Raw genomic sequence first — 17873 nt, forward strand, 5'->3', positions numbered from 1 at the left:
GCATGCAATGACTGCTTGAAGTCTGCGATTCATTTGGTGATGCTCTGTCAGGCCTGTATTACAGCCATCTTTAGCTTATGCTTGTTTTGGGGGCTAGCCCCTTCAGTTTTCTCTTCAGCATATAAAAGGCATGCTCAATTGGGTTCAGATTGGGTGATTGACTTGGCCACTCAAGAATTGACCATTTTTTAGCTTTGAAAAACTCCTTTGTTGCTTTAGCAGTATGTTTGGGATCATTGTCTTGCTATAGAATGAACCCGCCGGCCAATATGTTTTGAGGCATTTGTTTGAACTTGAGCAGATAGGATGTGTCTATACACTTCAGAATGTTTTATGCTACTACCATCAGCAGTTGTATCATCAATGACAATAAGTGACCAGTACCTTCAGCAGCCAAACATGCCCAGACCATAACACCCACACCACTGTGTTTCACAGATGAGGTGGTATGCTTTGGATCTTGGGCAGTTCCTTCTCTCCCCCATACTTTGCTCTTGCCATCACTCTGATATAAGTTAATCTTCGTCTCATCTGTCCACAAGACCTTTTTCCAGAACTGTGGTTGCTCTTTTAAGTTCCAAACAGTTGATTTTGGTAACCCTAGGGTTTGGCTGATGTCTATAACAGTTTTATTCTTGTTTCTCAGTCTCAAAAAGGCTTCTTTGACTTTCACTGGCATAACTTTGGCCCTCATGTTGATAAACAGCAATAAACGTTTCCAAAGGTGATGGAAAAACTGGAGGAAAGACCAGTTGTTGAGAGCTCTCTTAGACCTACATTAATAATAATAATGATATAATAATATATTTTATTGTCATTGCACATAAGTGCAACGAGATTTGGGTATGCAGCTTCCATCCGATGTCATAACTTAAATAACTAATAAAATTTAGATTTAGATACCCCGAGAACATGGTTTGTAAAAAGAACATTAAAACAGTAAAATAAGGAGGCAATTAAACACATCTGAGCAATTACGAACACCTGTGAAGCCATGTGTCCCCAAACATTATAGGGAGGGAGGGGGAGGTCTATGTATAAACACAGCTGTAATTTCTAAATGGTGACACCAAAATGTATAAAAAATACCCTTTAAGAAAATCTAACAATGTGCACTTTAACCACGTGATTTTTTCTATTACAAATCTTAAAATGTGGAGTACAGAGGCAAATAAATAAAGGATAGGTCTTTGTCTCAAACATTATGGAGGGTACTGTAAATTATCCTGGTTGATTAAACCTCTTATCACCCAAAGAATATAATGATCTATCATCTTAATAATTGAAGACAAACTATGGCGGGATGTCATCAATTCAATGTGACTGAAGAGAAACCGAGGCTCTGGTGCTGAATGCAAAATGCACTTAGTCTTAATGTAGGCCATGGGATTGTGGGATTTAATATGTAATTAATTAAAAAAAACACTTTGAGAATACCATCAGAAGAGGTTCCTGATAATTAAAACATCGGCAATTCCGGGTACTCAGGGCACCATTGTGGATGTCAATGAACTTTAAGACGTATGCAATTTCCTCTTACTCTTTAGGAAATAGTCATATGTTTTAGCCTTTTTTCCCCCTTTAATTCACATCTTCAGAGTTACACTTAAAGTAAGTACTGTGCATTAAATCCAGATTTTAGTAAAGGTTTCTGAATAGATACGATATCAGTTAGAGAAATTAGTTTGTCATAATCTTAATACATACCTCATCCACATCAATGATTAAACATTAAAGAGGAAAAAAACAATGTTAATCACAGTAGGATAGATACAAAAAGCTGGAGTAACTCAGTGGGACAGGCAGCATCTCTGGAGAGAAGAATGGGTGGAGTTTCGGGACTTTTTCAGAGCTATTCTTTGGCAACTGAATGGCAAGCTGATGTCAAAGAATAGCTGCTTTGCAAAGCATTGGGGAGCAAACGGTGCCCATGCAATTTTACGTTATTCTACATTCAGAACAAAAAATTAGAAACAGCAGGAAAAATATGTTAACCTCATCTCTACATCCCATCAAAATTCACATTTAAATGATCAGCAATATGCTGCTTTGCGAAACCATGTTATAAATCAAGATAAAATTCAACTATGACAATGGCTTGCAAGGAAAATTAAATATGTTTAGGAAGGAACTGCAGATGCTTGTGTAAACCGAAGATAGACACGAAAAGCTGGAGTAACTCAGCGGGACTGGCAGCGTCTCTGGAGAGAAGAGTCAGGATTCCTTCTCTCCAGTGATACTGTCTGTCCCACTGAGTTACCTCAGCTTTTTGTGTCGCTCTTCGGAAAATTGAGTAGGCTGCTTAATGAGCAGTTCCTCTGTAACTGCCCGTATTCTCTTCCTGACAAAATCATGTGTACTGCAAAATGTTTCCAGAAAATGTACGTTGATTTTCAACCCACTATTGTTATCTATGTACTGAGTTTGTAAATATGCCTCTGCTATCAGTACCTCTCTCTATTACAATTACCCCCGACGATAATACAAGAGAACCTTTTGAACTTCTAATTTATTGCAAGGTATCATATGTTCTGCTCTCTTGTTATAGACAAGCAGAATGACGTGGAGATGCCATCCCCCACGCAGAAGGACCGAGACAAGAAGAAAAAGCAACAGCTCATGACACAGATTAGCGGAGTGAAAAAACTGATGCACAGTTCCAGCCTCACACACTCAAGCATCCCTCGATTCGCTGTGAAAACTGATATGGAAGATTGCCTTTCCAAGGTACAAAGCAAGCCCTCATAGGCAGATTAATAACATCGGAACATGAGAAAATGAATCAGAAGTTTTGCTGCACAACCTGACCTCCTTTCAGTGAGATCTTGCTTGGTTTGTGACCTTGCCCCATTTACCTGCCTCTGTCCCAAATTATTTAATTGCGTGATTGCCAGACATCAAATAATCATTTAATTGTTTTAAGTCATTCTATAAAAATGAGTATATTTGTGGCAAAGCCAGCATTTATTATCGAGGATGGTTGCAGCGAGAAGTAACTAGTGACTCAGCATTAACTATCATTTGCAGGAAAGTCTCAAACTTCTACTACATTTTGTACTTTTACTTTTGAGGGCAGTTTATAAATTTTGAGCTACATTGGCAAATTCCCTGACTCATGGAAAGATGTTCTCTCTACCTACTCTTCGTTTGTTTTATCATCTTGTCATGGTTATCAGATCAGATAGAAAATTGAACAGTGCAGCACAAACACAGGCCCTTTAGCCCACAACATCTGTGTTGAACATGATGCAAAACCACAACTTATCTACCTGCACATAACCCAAATTCTTCCATTCCCTGCATATCCATAATCCTATTCAAAAGTATTTTAATTGCCACTAACATATCTGCTTCAGCCACCACCCCTGGCAGCACACACCACCCTATCCATAAAAATACTTCCCCTGCACATCTCCTTTAAACTTTGTCCTTCTCACCTTAAAACTATGCCCTCTAGCACCACCTTTTAGCTATTTCAGGGAATACTCCCTCTCGGTGGTGTCCCTCATTGGAATACTCATCAGGTTCAGGTATCATTCTAGTAAATCAATGTTGAACATGCCCAAAGATCAATACATGCTTCTAGGGTGTAATGCCCAGGTTTGCTCACAGTATGTCAAGTCTGGACTAATGACACAAAGAAGCTGGAAATTTTCGTAGAACATAAAGTACTGGAGTAACACAGCAGGTCAGGCAGCATCTTTGGAAGACATGGGTTGGCGATGTTTTAGTTTGGGACCCTTCTGCAAACTGGCTGGACTGATCAAGGCATTGCTTAGTTGAAGCCTTGCTTTCTAGTCTTCCACGTGTAAAGTCAGCATTCCATTAACTTTTCTATTTATTTTGAACCTGTCCATGAAATTGAAATAATTTATGTACCTGGGCCTCCTCCTTGGGGCCGGCGTTAATAAACAATTTATCAACTTTGTTTTTTTCCAATCGCATACTCAACTAATCCATCAATAGTCACTACCATCGAGGGGATCTATTGTAGTCGCTGCCTCAAAAAGGCTGGCAGCATCATAAAGGACCCACACCATCCTGGCCACACACTCATCTCCCTACTACCTTCAGGTAGAAGGTACAGGAGCCTGAAGACTGCAACGTCCAGGTTCAGGAATAGCTACTTCCCCACAGCCATCAGGCTATTAAACTCAACTCAAACAAAACTCTGAACATTAATAGCCCATTATCTGTTTATTTGCACTTTATCTGTTTTATTTATTCATGTGTGTATATATTTATATAATGGTATATAGACACACTGATCTGTTCTGTGTTCATGCCTACTATATTCTGTTGTGCTGAAACAAAGCAAGAATTTCATTGTCCTATCTGGGACACATGACAATAAACTCTCTTGAATCTTGAATCACTATCTCCATTCATAAAAGATCCAGACGTGTGTTAGCATCAAAATGAGCATCTCATTTCAGTGAATGAAACTATTATATGAGCTGGATAAAACTGTAGAACTGTACAATATGGTTTTCATAAATATCCCAAGAATTTAGTGTAATTACTGTATTTCACTATCCTTGTCTTTGCAGGAGCTCGATGACCTGAATAAATGGGGACTTAACATATTTAAAGTGGCAGAGTTTTCAAACAATCGACCGCTCACCTGCATTATGTACACCATCTTTCAGGTTTGTAGGGCCCAGTGGGCAGAGAATACTGAATATTTCTGCTTCAGTAGACACCACCTTAAATATATTTCAGTGCACGACTTTATAAAGTAAAACTAATCATTTTTTTGCATCAATTTTTTAATTGATTTTAGCTTGACGTGCAATTTGCATTTTTCAATAGGAGAGGGATCTGCTGAAGACATTCCAGATCCCCGTGGACACATTTGTCACATACATCATGACACTGGAAGACCACTACCACGGCGATGTCGCTTATCACAACAGTCTCCATGCTGCTGATGTTGCACAGTCTACGCACATTCTTCTTTCAACGCCAGCTCTCGACGTAAGTGCAATTTTAACGAGCAAAAAAGGAAAAGTCTGCATTTATATTTGGCCCATTCTAACCAGAGAGCACCCCGGATTGTTTTGCAGTCAATTAATTATTTTTGAAGTGAAATGTAGAGAATCACAACTGAAGCGTTTTGTTACCAAATCCTCTTTGCCAAATTCTCAATGTGTTACAATAAAGATTCATTGCACCTTCCCTTCTGATAATTCCTTCCAATCATGAAACGCATTATCCTCCTGTCTTCCAACGATGATTATATATTATGTCCTAAGCTTGGTATCACCTAACCATGGCTTGTTGATTCTTTACTATAGGTATCAGCTTGACCCAATGGTTATAATAGTTGGTTAAAGTGTAGTCAGAAACTGATATAATCTATGCTTCATTTCATGGTAATACTGCATTATTGGTTGTGTGATGCTTCATTCTTCAGTGAGCCATTGTAGACGTAAAGATTTTTGCTTCAGAAACTGTTTTGATCAAATACTTGACCAACCTTCACTCCAAAATTAGTCCCACACAGATGGATCAGTAAAGCGGTTGTCTCATTTGTGGGCGCTTGCTGTTAAAATACCTAAAAAATAATTATTTGGTTGTGAAATTCTTTGGATTAAAGGATCCAAAAGGTGCTTTAGTGCATTTTCAGAAAGCTATTTAAGCCTGTAATTATGTAATTCCGTACAATTATAGCTGTTTTCTTCAGGTCAATAATCTAATTTTAATATATAACAACTGAAATGTATTTTTCTGGGAAGTAAACATTCTGCATGATGTCTTTCATAATTTGGAGCTAACTGCTGAAAGGCTTCTCCAGGAGAACAGTTTTATTCATCATGAAACAATAAAAGCCACAGTATTGCCAGTTCTTAGAGAATGTATGTTTTTCTCTCTGGCACAATTATTGATTGCTATTTCTCCCCTATTTCTTCAGATAATGCTTCATGTAAGACGTACTTTTTCAAAGCACACTCGAGTGCAAATGACTAGTCTTGTACCTTCCACTTGCCTCCTCTTTTTTAATAGAGAGTGAGGATGGTCATTTAAATGTATGAAGCATCGCAACTAAACATAATGCTAACCATAGAAACAAGAAACCGCAGATGCTAGTTTACAAACAAAAGACACCAAGTTCTGAAGTAACTCAGTGGTTCGGGCAGCCTCCCTGGAGAACTTGAATAGGTGACATTTCAGATCGAGACCCTCTTCAAACTGAAGTGGCCCGCTGAATTACTAGAGCACTTAGTGTGTTTTTTAAAATGCTAGCTATTCTTAGCCCCGCCCCACTTCAATCACATCTTTAAAATCAAATACAAATCGTACTTGTTCATTCCCTTTCCCAAACCCAGGAATACTGAAGCTAATTCTCGACTAGGCTTTACTGACCTGGTTAAAATGTATAGAATTCAATGCAGAAATGGGATATAACTTGAAAGCATCCTGGTCAGTATTGCACAGTGACATATGTAACAGTGTGTTTTCTCAATCGGCTTTTAAGCAAGAGTATTGATTGTGGATTTCAACATTATATGAAATACCCCAAATGTCGGGTATATATTTTTGCCCTTTGTTTTCTCCAGTACTCCCTTTAATGTCATGCACCCAAGATCCACTTTCTGCTCCAGTGGAAATGTTTTCCTCCAGCTAATAAAACGAGACAGTAATGTTCTGGGACTTGGACTTGTTTATCCAGGGCAAGGAAATGTCAGACTTTACACATGAACTCCCGTGACTTGAAAAGCAAAACTGGCTTTAACCAGTATTTGTGACTGTCTGTGAGTGCATTAAATAGATGTCTCCAAACATAATATATTACATTGAAAGTTCACATTGGGTTAGAAATACATCCTTCATCCCTTACACTAATTTTACAATGTAAATATTGGCTGCATTCTGCTTTATTAAATTAGCTGCATTGAGTTGGGTGTTGGGTGAATTCGAAGTTGAAACTTTGTGAAGACAGAATTATCATCTTTGGCTTCCACCACTAACTCCTTTGTCCCATCACTGCTTCTATTTCCTCCCTTTTCACTGCTCAGGTTAGTCCAAATTGTCCGCAACCTGATTGCTCAACTTTACCCCAAGCTGAAATATAACCCAGTCTCTTCTTCCCAGCTATTTTGAGTATACCTCATGTCACCTGCTGCCTTTTGTTCCATCATTCCTGCCTAGCACATCCCTGTCTGTCTGACCATCCTCCATAAAATTCAGCTCATCCATAATTCTGCTGCAGTATCTGATTCTGTGCAAAGTCCCATTCACTCATTCAGTCAGCTACAGTGACGCCTTGCCATTGTGTCAGAAACCTTAAATTCTCACTTTGTATGTTGGCCTTCTGGAGCCTCCCTCTCTATAACCTTCTCCAGCTCTACTGCATCTGAATTCCTCAAAGTCAGCCTCTTGTGCTTCACCGTTTACTCTCCCTGCCATTGGTGACCAGAACCTTGGCTCTGGAATCCTTTAAACAAGCCCTCTCTCCCTCCATACCCCTCCCTGTTCTTTAATATTAATGTTTAGTGTTTTGACTACACTCTTACTTTTCACACCAAATATTTCTTTTGGTTGACCATTGAGATTTGCTGATTAGGCTTCAGGTGATTTTTCTATATTGAGTACAGGTACTATATAAATGCTATGGTATATGGGAATAATTAATAAGAAATCAATGCATTGTTTTATAGCTCATCACTAGGATTTATTCGTCAGCTAATAGTATTGCATTTTTGTCAATGAACATTATCTTTTTTCCATTTGATTCTTATTTTCTCAATATCCTAGATTAGACATGAACCAATTTCCACTTCATCCATATGTGGGGAGCTGCAAATATATATTTTCCAGGGGTAGCTACTGCCTGCTCGGAGAGGAGCACATATGACAATGAGCTGTACATCCAGTAGCAGTAAATGGGAGATAGGAATTGAGTTGAAATAGAGATTTAAAGTTCTTCTGTGCCCTTGTCTTGCATCTTAGCACTTCAGGACAGCACATTCGCAAGAGCACATTGTAGCCAATTGAATTTACCTACAATGAATACTATAAGGGCCTTGACCCAAAACGACACCTATTCCTTTTCTCCAGAGATGCTGTCTGACCCGCTGAGTTACACCTGCTTTTTGTGTCTATCGTCGACGAATACAATAAATGTTGTTCCACAAGGATTTTTTTTACAAACCGATATTTGGGGACACAAAATGGCTGTGGATCCTATTTGTGCTATTAATGCCATCATTCATTACTCATTCATGTCTCTTTGTTTCTCCAGGCTGTGTTCACAGATCTTGAGATTCTTGCTGCAATTTTTGCAGCTGCAATCCATGATGCAGATCACCCTGGTGTCTCCAATCAATTTTTAATTAACACCAGTAAGTATATGGATGATGATGAATATGCTTCATTTTTTTTTTTTTTTTGTTTGTGTTTTTTTTTGTTTGCTATCTGATTTCTGATTAGATTTTAAATATATAAAAATATAAGAAAAACAAACACTTCTTCCTTTGCTCATTCATTTTAGCCTTTCTCACCTTTTCTGAAGCATAAGCCGAACTTATAACTTTATTGCATTTCAATGGGCGTTAATTATCTTTGTGTTGTCTTCACATACAAGCTTTCATGAAGTGACAACAGCAGGAGAAATTTTCTAACCAGCTTTGTATCCAAAGTAGCAAATAGAACTTATTTTTAAACTTGGCAGAGAATATTTGGAAGTTTTCCTTTGTCCATCAGTGCTTTCCAGATGGTCTACTCTCGTCGTTCTAGTATTCATTGATATAGAGAGAAGTGCAATAAGAAGATAATACTCTGGCTCTTGTGTAGTTCCAACCATCAAGGATGAAATATTACCCCAAATATTCCAAACATCTAGCACCGGATTTGAGAAAAGATGATGAACTTTCCAGTAAATTTTATGTAAACTGAGGCATATAAAATGACAAATCTATTAAACTAGTACCACAAATCATGTACATCCTACCCTTTAAAGAACTCTACCCACTCAGGCCGTACATTGCTGTATTAATGTGCACCATCGCTATTATTCAAGCTTTTCAAGGTAGTGTTTAAATCTCTGAATAATATGGGAAAATGGTTATGTTTTTATATGACTGAATGCAGATGAAAAATAGCCAGTTTAAATAGTTATAAATTTATTAAATTTATTATGAAGAAATGCTGATTTCTCTGAGAAGATCTCTAATTGGTATTATTTATGTGTCACACCAACACAGTTATTGTACTTGTGTATTTGTATTTCCCTATTTTAGTTTAGTCTGTTCTAACACTCGGTGGGTGTGGTGACTAATTTTGTGTGGGCGGAATGAGCGACGAGAATAAAATTAATTCCAAGTAGTTTCAGTTTCTAAAGGAATCCTAAGATTCATCACATTTTATTTTTGTGTCATTTTTCAATCTAGTTTTAAAATGGAGCCATTCAAACCTATTTCCTTTGTTTTTGCTCCGCATGAATTACCTCAGTTTAAGGAGATTTTATTCTTTGTCTCTCTTCCTAATGGTGGCCTGGTTGTCCAACTTCCTAAGTAACCTGTCTAATTGGGCATTGTTTGCATTGTAGCAATTGTACAATATTATATGATTTTACAATATTATACAATATGATGTACAATATTAACAAATTCACTTGGCAATAGAAAGCTTGATCAGAATTTAACGCTCCCTCCCCCACCATCACCTGCAGGGGCCTTGATGCCCATTGTAAAACACTCACCACTCTCTGAGCTCAGATGGCAGAGCACGGATTTAAACTTAGACCACTCAATGTCATGGGCTCAGAGTGGACTGAGCATTTTTTCCTAAACAATTCTCTCTACATCTTAGATCTGTTAACACCCCTGCCTACGTTTGAATATTTGATGTGCAATTCTAATAATGTATTATGTGTGATTTACCCAGAGGAACTGTTAATCATGCTTTATAGCCATCGGTTAGCTAGCAAACAACAATGTCCAGCGTTCTTATGTCCTACCTCTTTTTTTATCCTCTCTCCCAATCCAACATGGAGAAGAGTTCTGATGTTTTTTGTCGTGAATTCTTTTAAAAAGGAAGTCCAATATTGTACTTGTGTCAATCCTTCAGTAACGTTGCATGCCTGCGCCTTAATGAGCTACACTGAATTTATTTTCAACAAAACACATTACCTAATTCACAAAGGATCAACAACAGATGGGTTTTTTCAGTTTTTTTTCATCGTATATACTTTCTTGTCCCTGTTTGTTTTTTCAGATTCCGAGTTAGCACTGATGTACAACGATGAGTCTGTGTTAGAAAACCACCATCTGGCTGTAGGATTTAAACTGCTACAGGAAGACTCCTGTGACATCTTTCAGAATCTCACCAAAAAACAGCGGCAGATGCTAAGGAAAATGGTTATTGAGATCGTAAGTAACAGGCCATGTGGTCTAGTGCTAAAAACCAATGGGCGTCTTTGGTTTTGTGGAGATTTAAATCTTGTAATAATTTTATTCAAGTGTTTAAATTTGTTTCTTTGTTCTAGGTGTTAGCCACTGACATGTCAAAACATATGACTTTACTAGCAGACCTCAAGACCATGGTGGAAACAAAGAAAGTGACGAGTTCTGGTGTTTTGCAACTTGATAATTATACAGATAGAATACAGGTGAGTAACATGATCTGAAAAATAAATGAAGTAATGTAATGTAATTGAAGTATAAAAACATCCAAATTATCCACGTAAATCTGCTATCCTATTTTAGTCTGAGCTATAATTGACTTGGATGCTTTTGCAAGAAAGGCTACTGAAGAAAGATACGATCGAGGTATTTAAAATGATGAGAGGCTTTTTTGATAGGAATCTACAGCTATGTTTCTCAGATAAGGCCTGAGTCGAGAGTCAAGAGTATTTAGTTGTCATCTGTACTGAAAACGGAACAATGAAATTCTTACCAGCAGCAGCACAAGAAGCCTGTAAACACAGTACTCAGAGAGAACATAACAAACGAAAAAAATCATAAAAACCCAATATTATTGCAATTATTGGAATAATTGGGTAACAGTTTTAAGACATTACGTAGAAAGATTACAGGGGAATTGTGGAGAACGTACAGTGGATGAGGAAATGGATTTTGTTCTTTTAAAATACCTTGATGGGCACTTAATGTGTTAGAATAATCAAAATTACACACCAAGGGCTGGCAAATAGGATTAGTCTGAATAGAATTGGTGGCCTTTGCTGTTATTCATTGATCCTAGATATTTACCCACTTAGCAGCATTAGTGGGAGATTTCCAATCTAGCTGTATTAATTAATTGATTGCTTTAGTCGAAGAGCATTTCACTAGCACCACTACCCCAACTACCTCCCCGGACATGCAACGTGTGCCCCATTCAAGCTGAATACTTTAACTGATTAGAAAACATAGTAAAACAGAAAAATAGGTGCAGGGGTAGGCCATTCGGCCCTTTGAGCCAGCACTGCCATTCAAAATTATCATGGCTGATCATCTAAAATCTGTAACCCATTCCTATTTTTCCCCCATATCCCTTAATTCCTTTAGCCCTAAGAGCTAAATCTAACTCTCTTGAAAACATCCAGTGAATTGGCCTCCACTGCCTTCTGTGGCAGAGAATTCCACAGATTCACGACTCTCTCTCATCTCAGCCCCAAAACTGTGACCCCTGATTCTGAACTCAAGGGGCTTTGCACAACAAGATCGCTAACTAATCCTTCCTCATTATACAATACCAAGTCTAGGATGGCCTGTCCTCTAGTCGGTTCTTCTACATATTGGTTTAAAAAACCATCCTGTATACATTCCAGGAAATCCTCCTCCTCAGCGTGCTACCAATTTGGTTGGCCCAATCTATATGTAGATTAAAGTCATCCATGATAACTGCTGTACCTTTGCTACACGCATCCCTAATTTCCTGCTTGATGCTATCCCCAACCTCCCTACTGCTGCTTTGTGGTCTGTACACAACTCCAACAAGCGTTTTCTGCTCTTGGCTGTTTTGAAGTTCTACCCATACTGATTCTACAGCATCCAAGCTAATGTCTCTCCTTGCTATTGCATTAATCTCCTCTTTAACCAGCAAGGCCACCCCACCTCCTCTTCCTTTCTGTCTATCCTTCCTGAATATTAAATACCCCTGCATGTTTAGCTCCCAGCATTGGTCACCCTGGAGCCATGTCTCCGCAATTCCAACTATATCATATTCCTTAACTGCTAACTGCACATTCAATTCATCCACCTTATTACGAATGCTCTTCGCATTAAGGCACAAAGCTTTCAGGTTTGTTTTTCTTATCTCCCTTCTACCTTTTGCTTCTGTCCTCTTGTTATGGCCCTCTGTCTCCTTGCATTGGTTCCCATCCCCCTGCCCGGTTAGTTTAAATGTGACATTTCTTACACACAAGAAAATTGTAAGCCAGCTTTCAGCAGGTGACATTTTTACACCTCTAAAATAGAGGATGACATGACGAGAATAATGAAGTGCAAGTTTTGAAGCATAGCCTGGAAATTGAATTAATATCCATTTGCATACATGCTAACATAAATTAGAGAACAAAACAACAACCACTTTCTCAATATGAATAGGAGCACATCCTCTCAGTCCACCAGTTTTCATGCTGTGGTATTTAGTTACCAGCATAGCCAGTGCCAGGGGAATAAGAACAAGGAGACTTTGAACCAAAAAGTAATCAGAGTCAGAACAGGAGGGGAAAGAAAAGTAAAGGAAGAAAGTATCTAGCAAGCCGATGTCCCTGATCACCATTCACAGTCTAATTTCTCTGCTGAATGGAGGAAACAATGTATTGACTGCAGGGGATACAAGGGATTCTCCAATGTAGAATCACAACACAAGGAGCCTGAAACATTGTGCAAACCCAAGTGCAAACTATTCCCTCTCCAAGTTATGATCCCGAATACCAATAAAGTACACTGATAATCAAAGGGAAGAGGTCAGACAAGGTACAAAATCTCCTTGCATCTCATTCATCTACTTTGCGATAAACTGAACTATGGAGTGTATTGTTGTAGCTGGCTTTATAGCCAAAGGCAGGCCAGAATAATTTGCCTCCTTTGATCATGTTGTTCTTAAGATGATTGTGTGATACATAACTTTAACTGTCTGATTTTGCTGCTAGGTTCTGCGTAACATGGTACACTGTGCTGATCTGAGCAATCCCACAAAGTCGCTTGAGCTGTACAGACAATGGACGGATCGAATCATGGATGAATTCTTTCACCAGGGAGACAAAGAACGTGAGCGGGGCATGGAAATAAGCCCAATGTGTGATAAACACACTGCAATCATTGAAAAATCACAGGTAGGCGATCATTTATGTCGTTGTTGAGTAATGTTCAAAACCTCCACAAATCGTTTTATTAGTAGTCTGACTTCCTTGTTTTTGTACACACGGCCTCTTTTTATAAAGTGAAAGATCCTTGATATTTTTTTAACCTCTTCATCATCTTGATCTTCTGTCTTGAAAGATTTGCCGTTATAAACATATAGGGGTGTCTGTGCTGTGCACTCTATTTTGTATCATTTAATTTATATTTTCTCTCTTCACTGGTTCTGAAAAGTCACCACCTCGCATTTCCCTCATAATGTTTTGTATACTTCTTTTGTCTGCCGTTTTCTTATATTTGCCTACTCTTTTCTGTTTCCTACATGTTAGTTTGGTGTCATCTTTATTGACATAATGCCCTGAATGCCCGAGGTTGTTCAAGTGGATCAAAAAGAGCAGAGGATCATGTGAAGCAACATCCCATTCAGAAAAATACGTTCATCACTACAGTTATTAGTGATTTTAGTTGGGGTGAGGGGATGGGATAAGTGTCTTTGATTAATGGAAAAGGATCAAGCCTGTTTGATTCTGAGCCTCTGCTTTTAGACAATCAGTACATTGGATTTATATCCATTCTCCCTGGTGCTTTGGCCATTTATGTAGAAAGGATGCTTTGCCTGAATGTACCTGTTCCATTAAATTCCAAATGAAGCACTTAGTCAGTGTTTTCTTTACAAACCAACAAAACTGTATTTCCAGCTTCTTCTATGTATGTTATAATCTTTTGTTTAAAGATGCCGTAATTTTAAATATCTTGTTTTAACTCAGGTTGGATTCATTGATTATATTGTACATCCATTATGGGAAACATGGGCCGACCTCGTTCATCCCGATGCACAGGATATTCTGGACACATTAGAGGACAATAGGAATTGGTATCAGAGCATGATTCCCCAGAGCCCATCCCCTTCCCCCGATGAACAAGAGAAAGAAGGACATTGTTCCACGGAAAAATTCCAATTTGAGCTCACGCTGGAAGAAGATGAGGATTCCGAAGGAACTGAGAAGGAGGAAACTAGTCTGGGCGAAGAGGACAGTAGCTGTCAGAGTTGTGAAACAAAAATATTTGTTGCACTGGAGTCTGAAAACCAGGAAACTGAGGCGGAGGAAACGCAACTAGATCCTCTCACTGAAGACACATCACCAGCAGATACGTAAATTTTCTCCAGAAGTGGACCGATTGTCACGATAATTAATTATCTGTTGGGGAGAAGTCTATGATGTGTGTTTATAATGCAAGATAGACCTTTGCTGAAGAAAGTTTACCATTGTGGTTCAGATGATGAACTACCTTTGATGGCACGGTTGGAGAGACAAAGGCGGTGAAAACATATGGACGTTTTGATGTATGAACTTAATTACAAGCAATGTTTATTTGAAACCGGGGGGGGCAAAAGCCACCCAACAGTGAGGGTGAACATGCAAATGATGACACAACACTGAGAGATTTTGTACTGCAAGACACTGAAACTGTATGTCAGTCTAAACAATATGAAATAGCTTTTCATGTAGGAAAATGGTCTCTGTTAAGTCAATGACGTCTTAGGACTGTGTGCCTTTTGAAAAATGTTATTGTCCTTCCAGAAGTATTTTATTTAAGTGAACACAATTTACTAAAATCCTCACCAAACTTTTCTACATTTGAAGAATAGTGGCATGAACAAATCCATTTATAATTCTCTACAACATTAAAGTAAATGAGAATTAAGTCTTCCAGTTTCCATCCTAAACAACTGCAATATCTTACAGTTAATAACAAATTGTTTATAAAATGTATTCTTTGGTGCATCTTTACTTTTAAAGTTAAAAAGGGACAAAGAGTTGCAACATTTTTTATGAATTCCAATCAGTTTAGTAGTTTAAAAACATTTTCTTTTTTATACCTGCCTTTTTAAAAATAAACATTTTTGGGAGATTTTAAATAGCTATTTGTTACAGTCCTTGAAGGAGGTAAGGCAATTTATCAAAGTAAATTTGATAATTTAAACACAATATCAAGTAATTGTCCCTGTGATAAGGTAACCGTTATAACAGTCCCAACTAACAATGTGTCCAATAGTTAAGATAATGAGTGAGATGTTGAATATCATCAGTCAGTTTCACCTCCAGGGCAAGTTTGAATCCAGCTCAGAATGATGTGTTGAAAGACTCCTTTTTTTCTGTTGGATCCAAAGTGAGGAAACTTGGGACACTCAACTCTGGTATGGACCTTTCAGGAAAGTTGATCACAAATCCAAAGATCTGGGTCTAATTTCATGTTAGTTCTGAAAGCCACATGGGTGACATGTTAGGGGAATGAAAAGATTCCTAAGATCGTGCAGATGAGAGAAACCTTCTTGGGATCAAGCATGCAAAGTAACCAAATACATCCCCATCGTGTCAGTTAACATTTTGTTAAATCATTCATACCACATCCTTTAGGGATTTGCGTCTATTTTTCAGGAAATGCAAGGGAATTTTCCAAAGCAGCGGGCCTGTTTTATGCCTGCTGATAAATCTTCATAAAATCTTTAAGGTCTAAAATGGAAAAGAGTTACATCTCACAAAATTTGTGCCTCTATTTTCGTGGGTGCAAAAGCATAAACCCAAGAGAAAAAATAGAGACAGTATGCTGCTTCAATATTTCTGTCAATAGAGATAAATATAGACCTCATTAGTTGGGTTTGTGTTATATTGGCATCTTTCGCATTCCTCCACAACTTTTTCATTCTCTGCGGGAAATATTTTGGTATTTATAGAATGCCAGTTTCCAGGTTTTCAAAGTAGGTTCATGATCTGAGCTGAGACTTTCACTCTGGTAAGCCACCAGTTTCATAGCAATCGTTGCAATACAAACTTGCAGCTTTGATTTGTTGATTTGTTGACAAAACATCTGTTAATCCCATCAGATCTTTCTTTTTGCCTCTTACGTTAGTAAGATATGAGCTGGAAATGTGTACACCAACATGTATTAACAACACTAATAAGTTCAAACAGATTATTTGTGATGTAATTTTAATTTAGTTACCAGGGTCAGGTAAAAGGGAATATTTTCACTTTTTACTCTTCACAATAAAAAGTCCAGATTGGGAAAAGGATTCAGCTCTTTAATATCACACATTTTCAAAATTGCATCTCCTTAAAAACTGGTATTTTAGCACATGTATATTGCTTGATCCATGATAGCGCACAAATCTCAAACACACACACATTTTATTAATGATAGATATGATCATCTACAATAAAAAAAAATATTTTCAAAGGGAACTATGTTTCACTGGATAATTGGGCATTTAGATAGAGATGGCAATGCATAGCAATGCCATCCTCCCTTGTTTATACTGCAAAACTATGGCACCACTCCTCATTGTTCCTATTCATGACATTAAAGGTCACAGAAATACATTGTCTACATGCAGGCTAATTCTAACCAACAATTTTAAACTAAAATATGGCAACAATAGTTTGTATTTGGAGACATTATGGAACATTTAGATATCTTTAGGTGTATCATGTAGAACTATGAGTTTGTTCATTGAATGCATTGGCCTATTAATTTATTCAGGTGTCTTGACATTCCTTACCAGCTTTATGGTTCAGTTGGGCATCCTTTGTACAGCATTGAAACCCATATTCTTAGAACACATCCTTTTTCTATTTAGAGATATGTATTTATACCATGTACATATTGTATAATGTTTACTGTAAATTATTAATTTATACCTTAACATTGCCTTTAAAGTGGTGGTGTTACCGTGTAGAAAGTTTCAGGTGTGAATTCCCTTCTTACTTTTTTTTTAATTATTGTGTAATATTGAATAACCTGAGCAGTGGTGATAAAGAGACATATGGAACCCAGAGGTCACAGATATTAACGTAAAGATTTTTCAGTTATCTAAAGTAATCCACCACAGATTACAGTCTAAACCTATTCAATGTGCAACTATGAAACAATGTTGGAGATAACTGTTGAAAAGAAAAAATTACAAAACACAAAAAAAAAAATTGCAGTCTGATGTCCGTACCTTGTTAACTACGTTTTAAGCTTTTGGTCCAAATTGTGTTAAAAATGGTTCAACAGATTGAAACGTCTGCATGAATAATGGGTTTATATGTCTGTTAAACATTGCAATGTTTCAGGTGGCGATTTCCTTAATGTTTTCTGAGTCTCACACAATGTATGGTATAGTATTGTATATTGTGTTCAGAAACCTTTTAAGAGATTTTTATATGAAGTGATTAAACAAAAGCATGGATATATTTTATGTTCTTTCAATTTTATTGCATTTTGGAAGTTATTAAATAGCACAGATGGTGCTTTTAAACTCAGTGAGAATAATACTGCATTTTTATTTTCAATCTTCTTCTGTCTTTATACCAATGACCCCACCATTGTTCACTTAATGGAATCTCTGCAGTAGATTGCAGCCATTCGTATTGTCCACCTCTAATAGCTTTTGACAAGGCTGGCCTCCTTGAACCATTGGCCTCTGTATTGAAGTTACTGCAATGATCTGTTCAGGCGAGGATAGCAGAATAAACAAAGGAGAGTGGGTGCATGTGGTTTGCCTGGATTTTCATAAGG

At 37.7% G+C, this 17873-nt stretch overlaps 1 protein-coding gene across 3 annotated transcripts in view; it reads left to right on the top strand.

Annotated features, from left to right (window-relative positions):
• The window catches only part of pde4b (phosphodiesterase 4B), a 167123-nt gene extending 149586 nt beyond the window's left edge, over positions 1–17537 (top strand). For 2 of the 3 annotated variants that reach the window (XM_033028308.1, XM_033028309.1), the window contains 8 exons: positions 2549–2727; positions 4551–4649; positions 4813–4977; positions 8246–8345; positions 10219–10373; positions 10490–10612; positions 13103–13285; positions 14078–14467. In XM_033028308.1, the coding sequence (XP_032884199.1) occupies positions 2549–2727; positions 4551–4649; positions 4813–4977; positions 8246–8345; positions 10219–10373; positions 10490–10612; positions 13103–13285; positions 14078–14467 (1394 nt within the window). Of the gene's footprint in view, positions 1–2548; positions 2728–4550; positions 4650–4812; positions 4978–8245; positions 8346–10218; positions 10374–10489; positions 10613–13102; positions 13286–14077 lie in introns of all 3 variants that reach the window. The other variant, XM_033028307.1, reaches the window with a different exon arrangement.
• The last annotated feature ends 336 nt before the right edge of the window (positions 17538–17873 follow it).

The sequence above is a fragment of the Amblyraja radiata genome, chromosome 10, assembly GCF_010909765.2.
Source record: "Amblyraja radiata isolate CabotCenter1 chromosome 10, sAmbRad1.1.pri, whole genome shotgun sequence".
Classification (NCBI taxonomy): Eukaryota; Metazoa; Chordata; class Chondrichthyes; order Rajiformes; family Rajidae; genus Amblyraja; species Amblyraja radiata.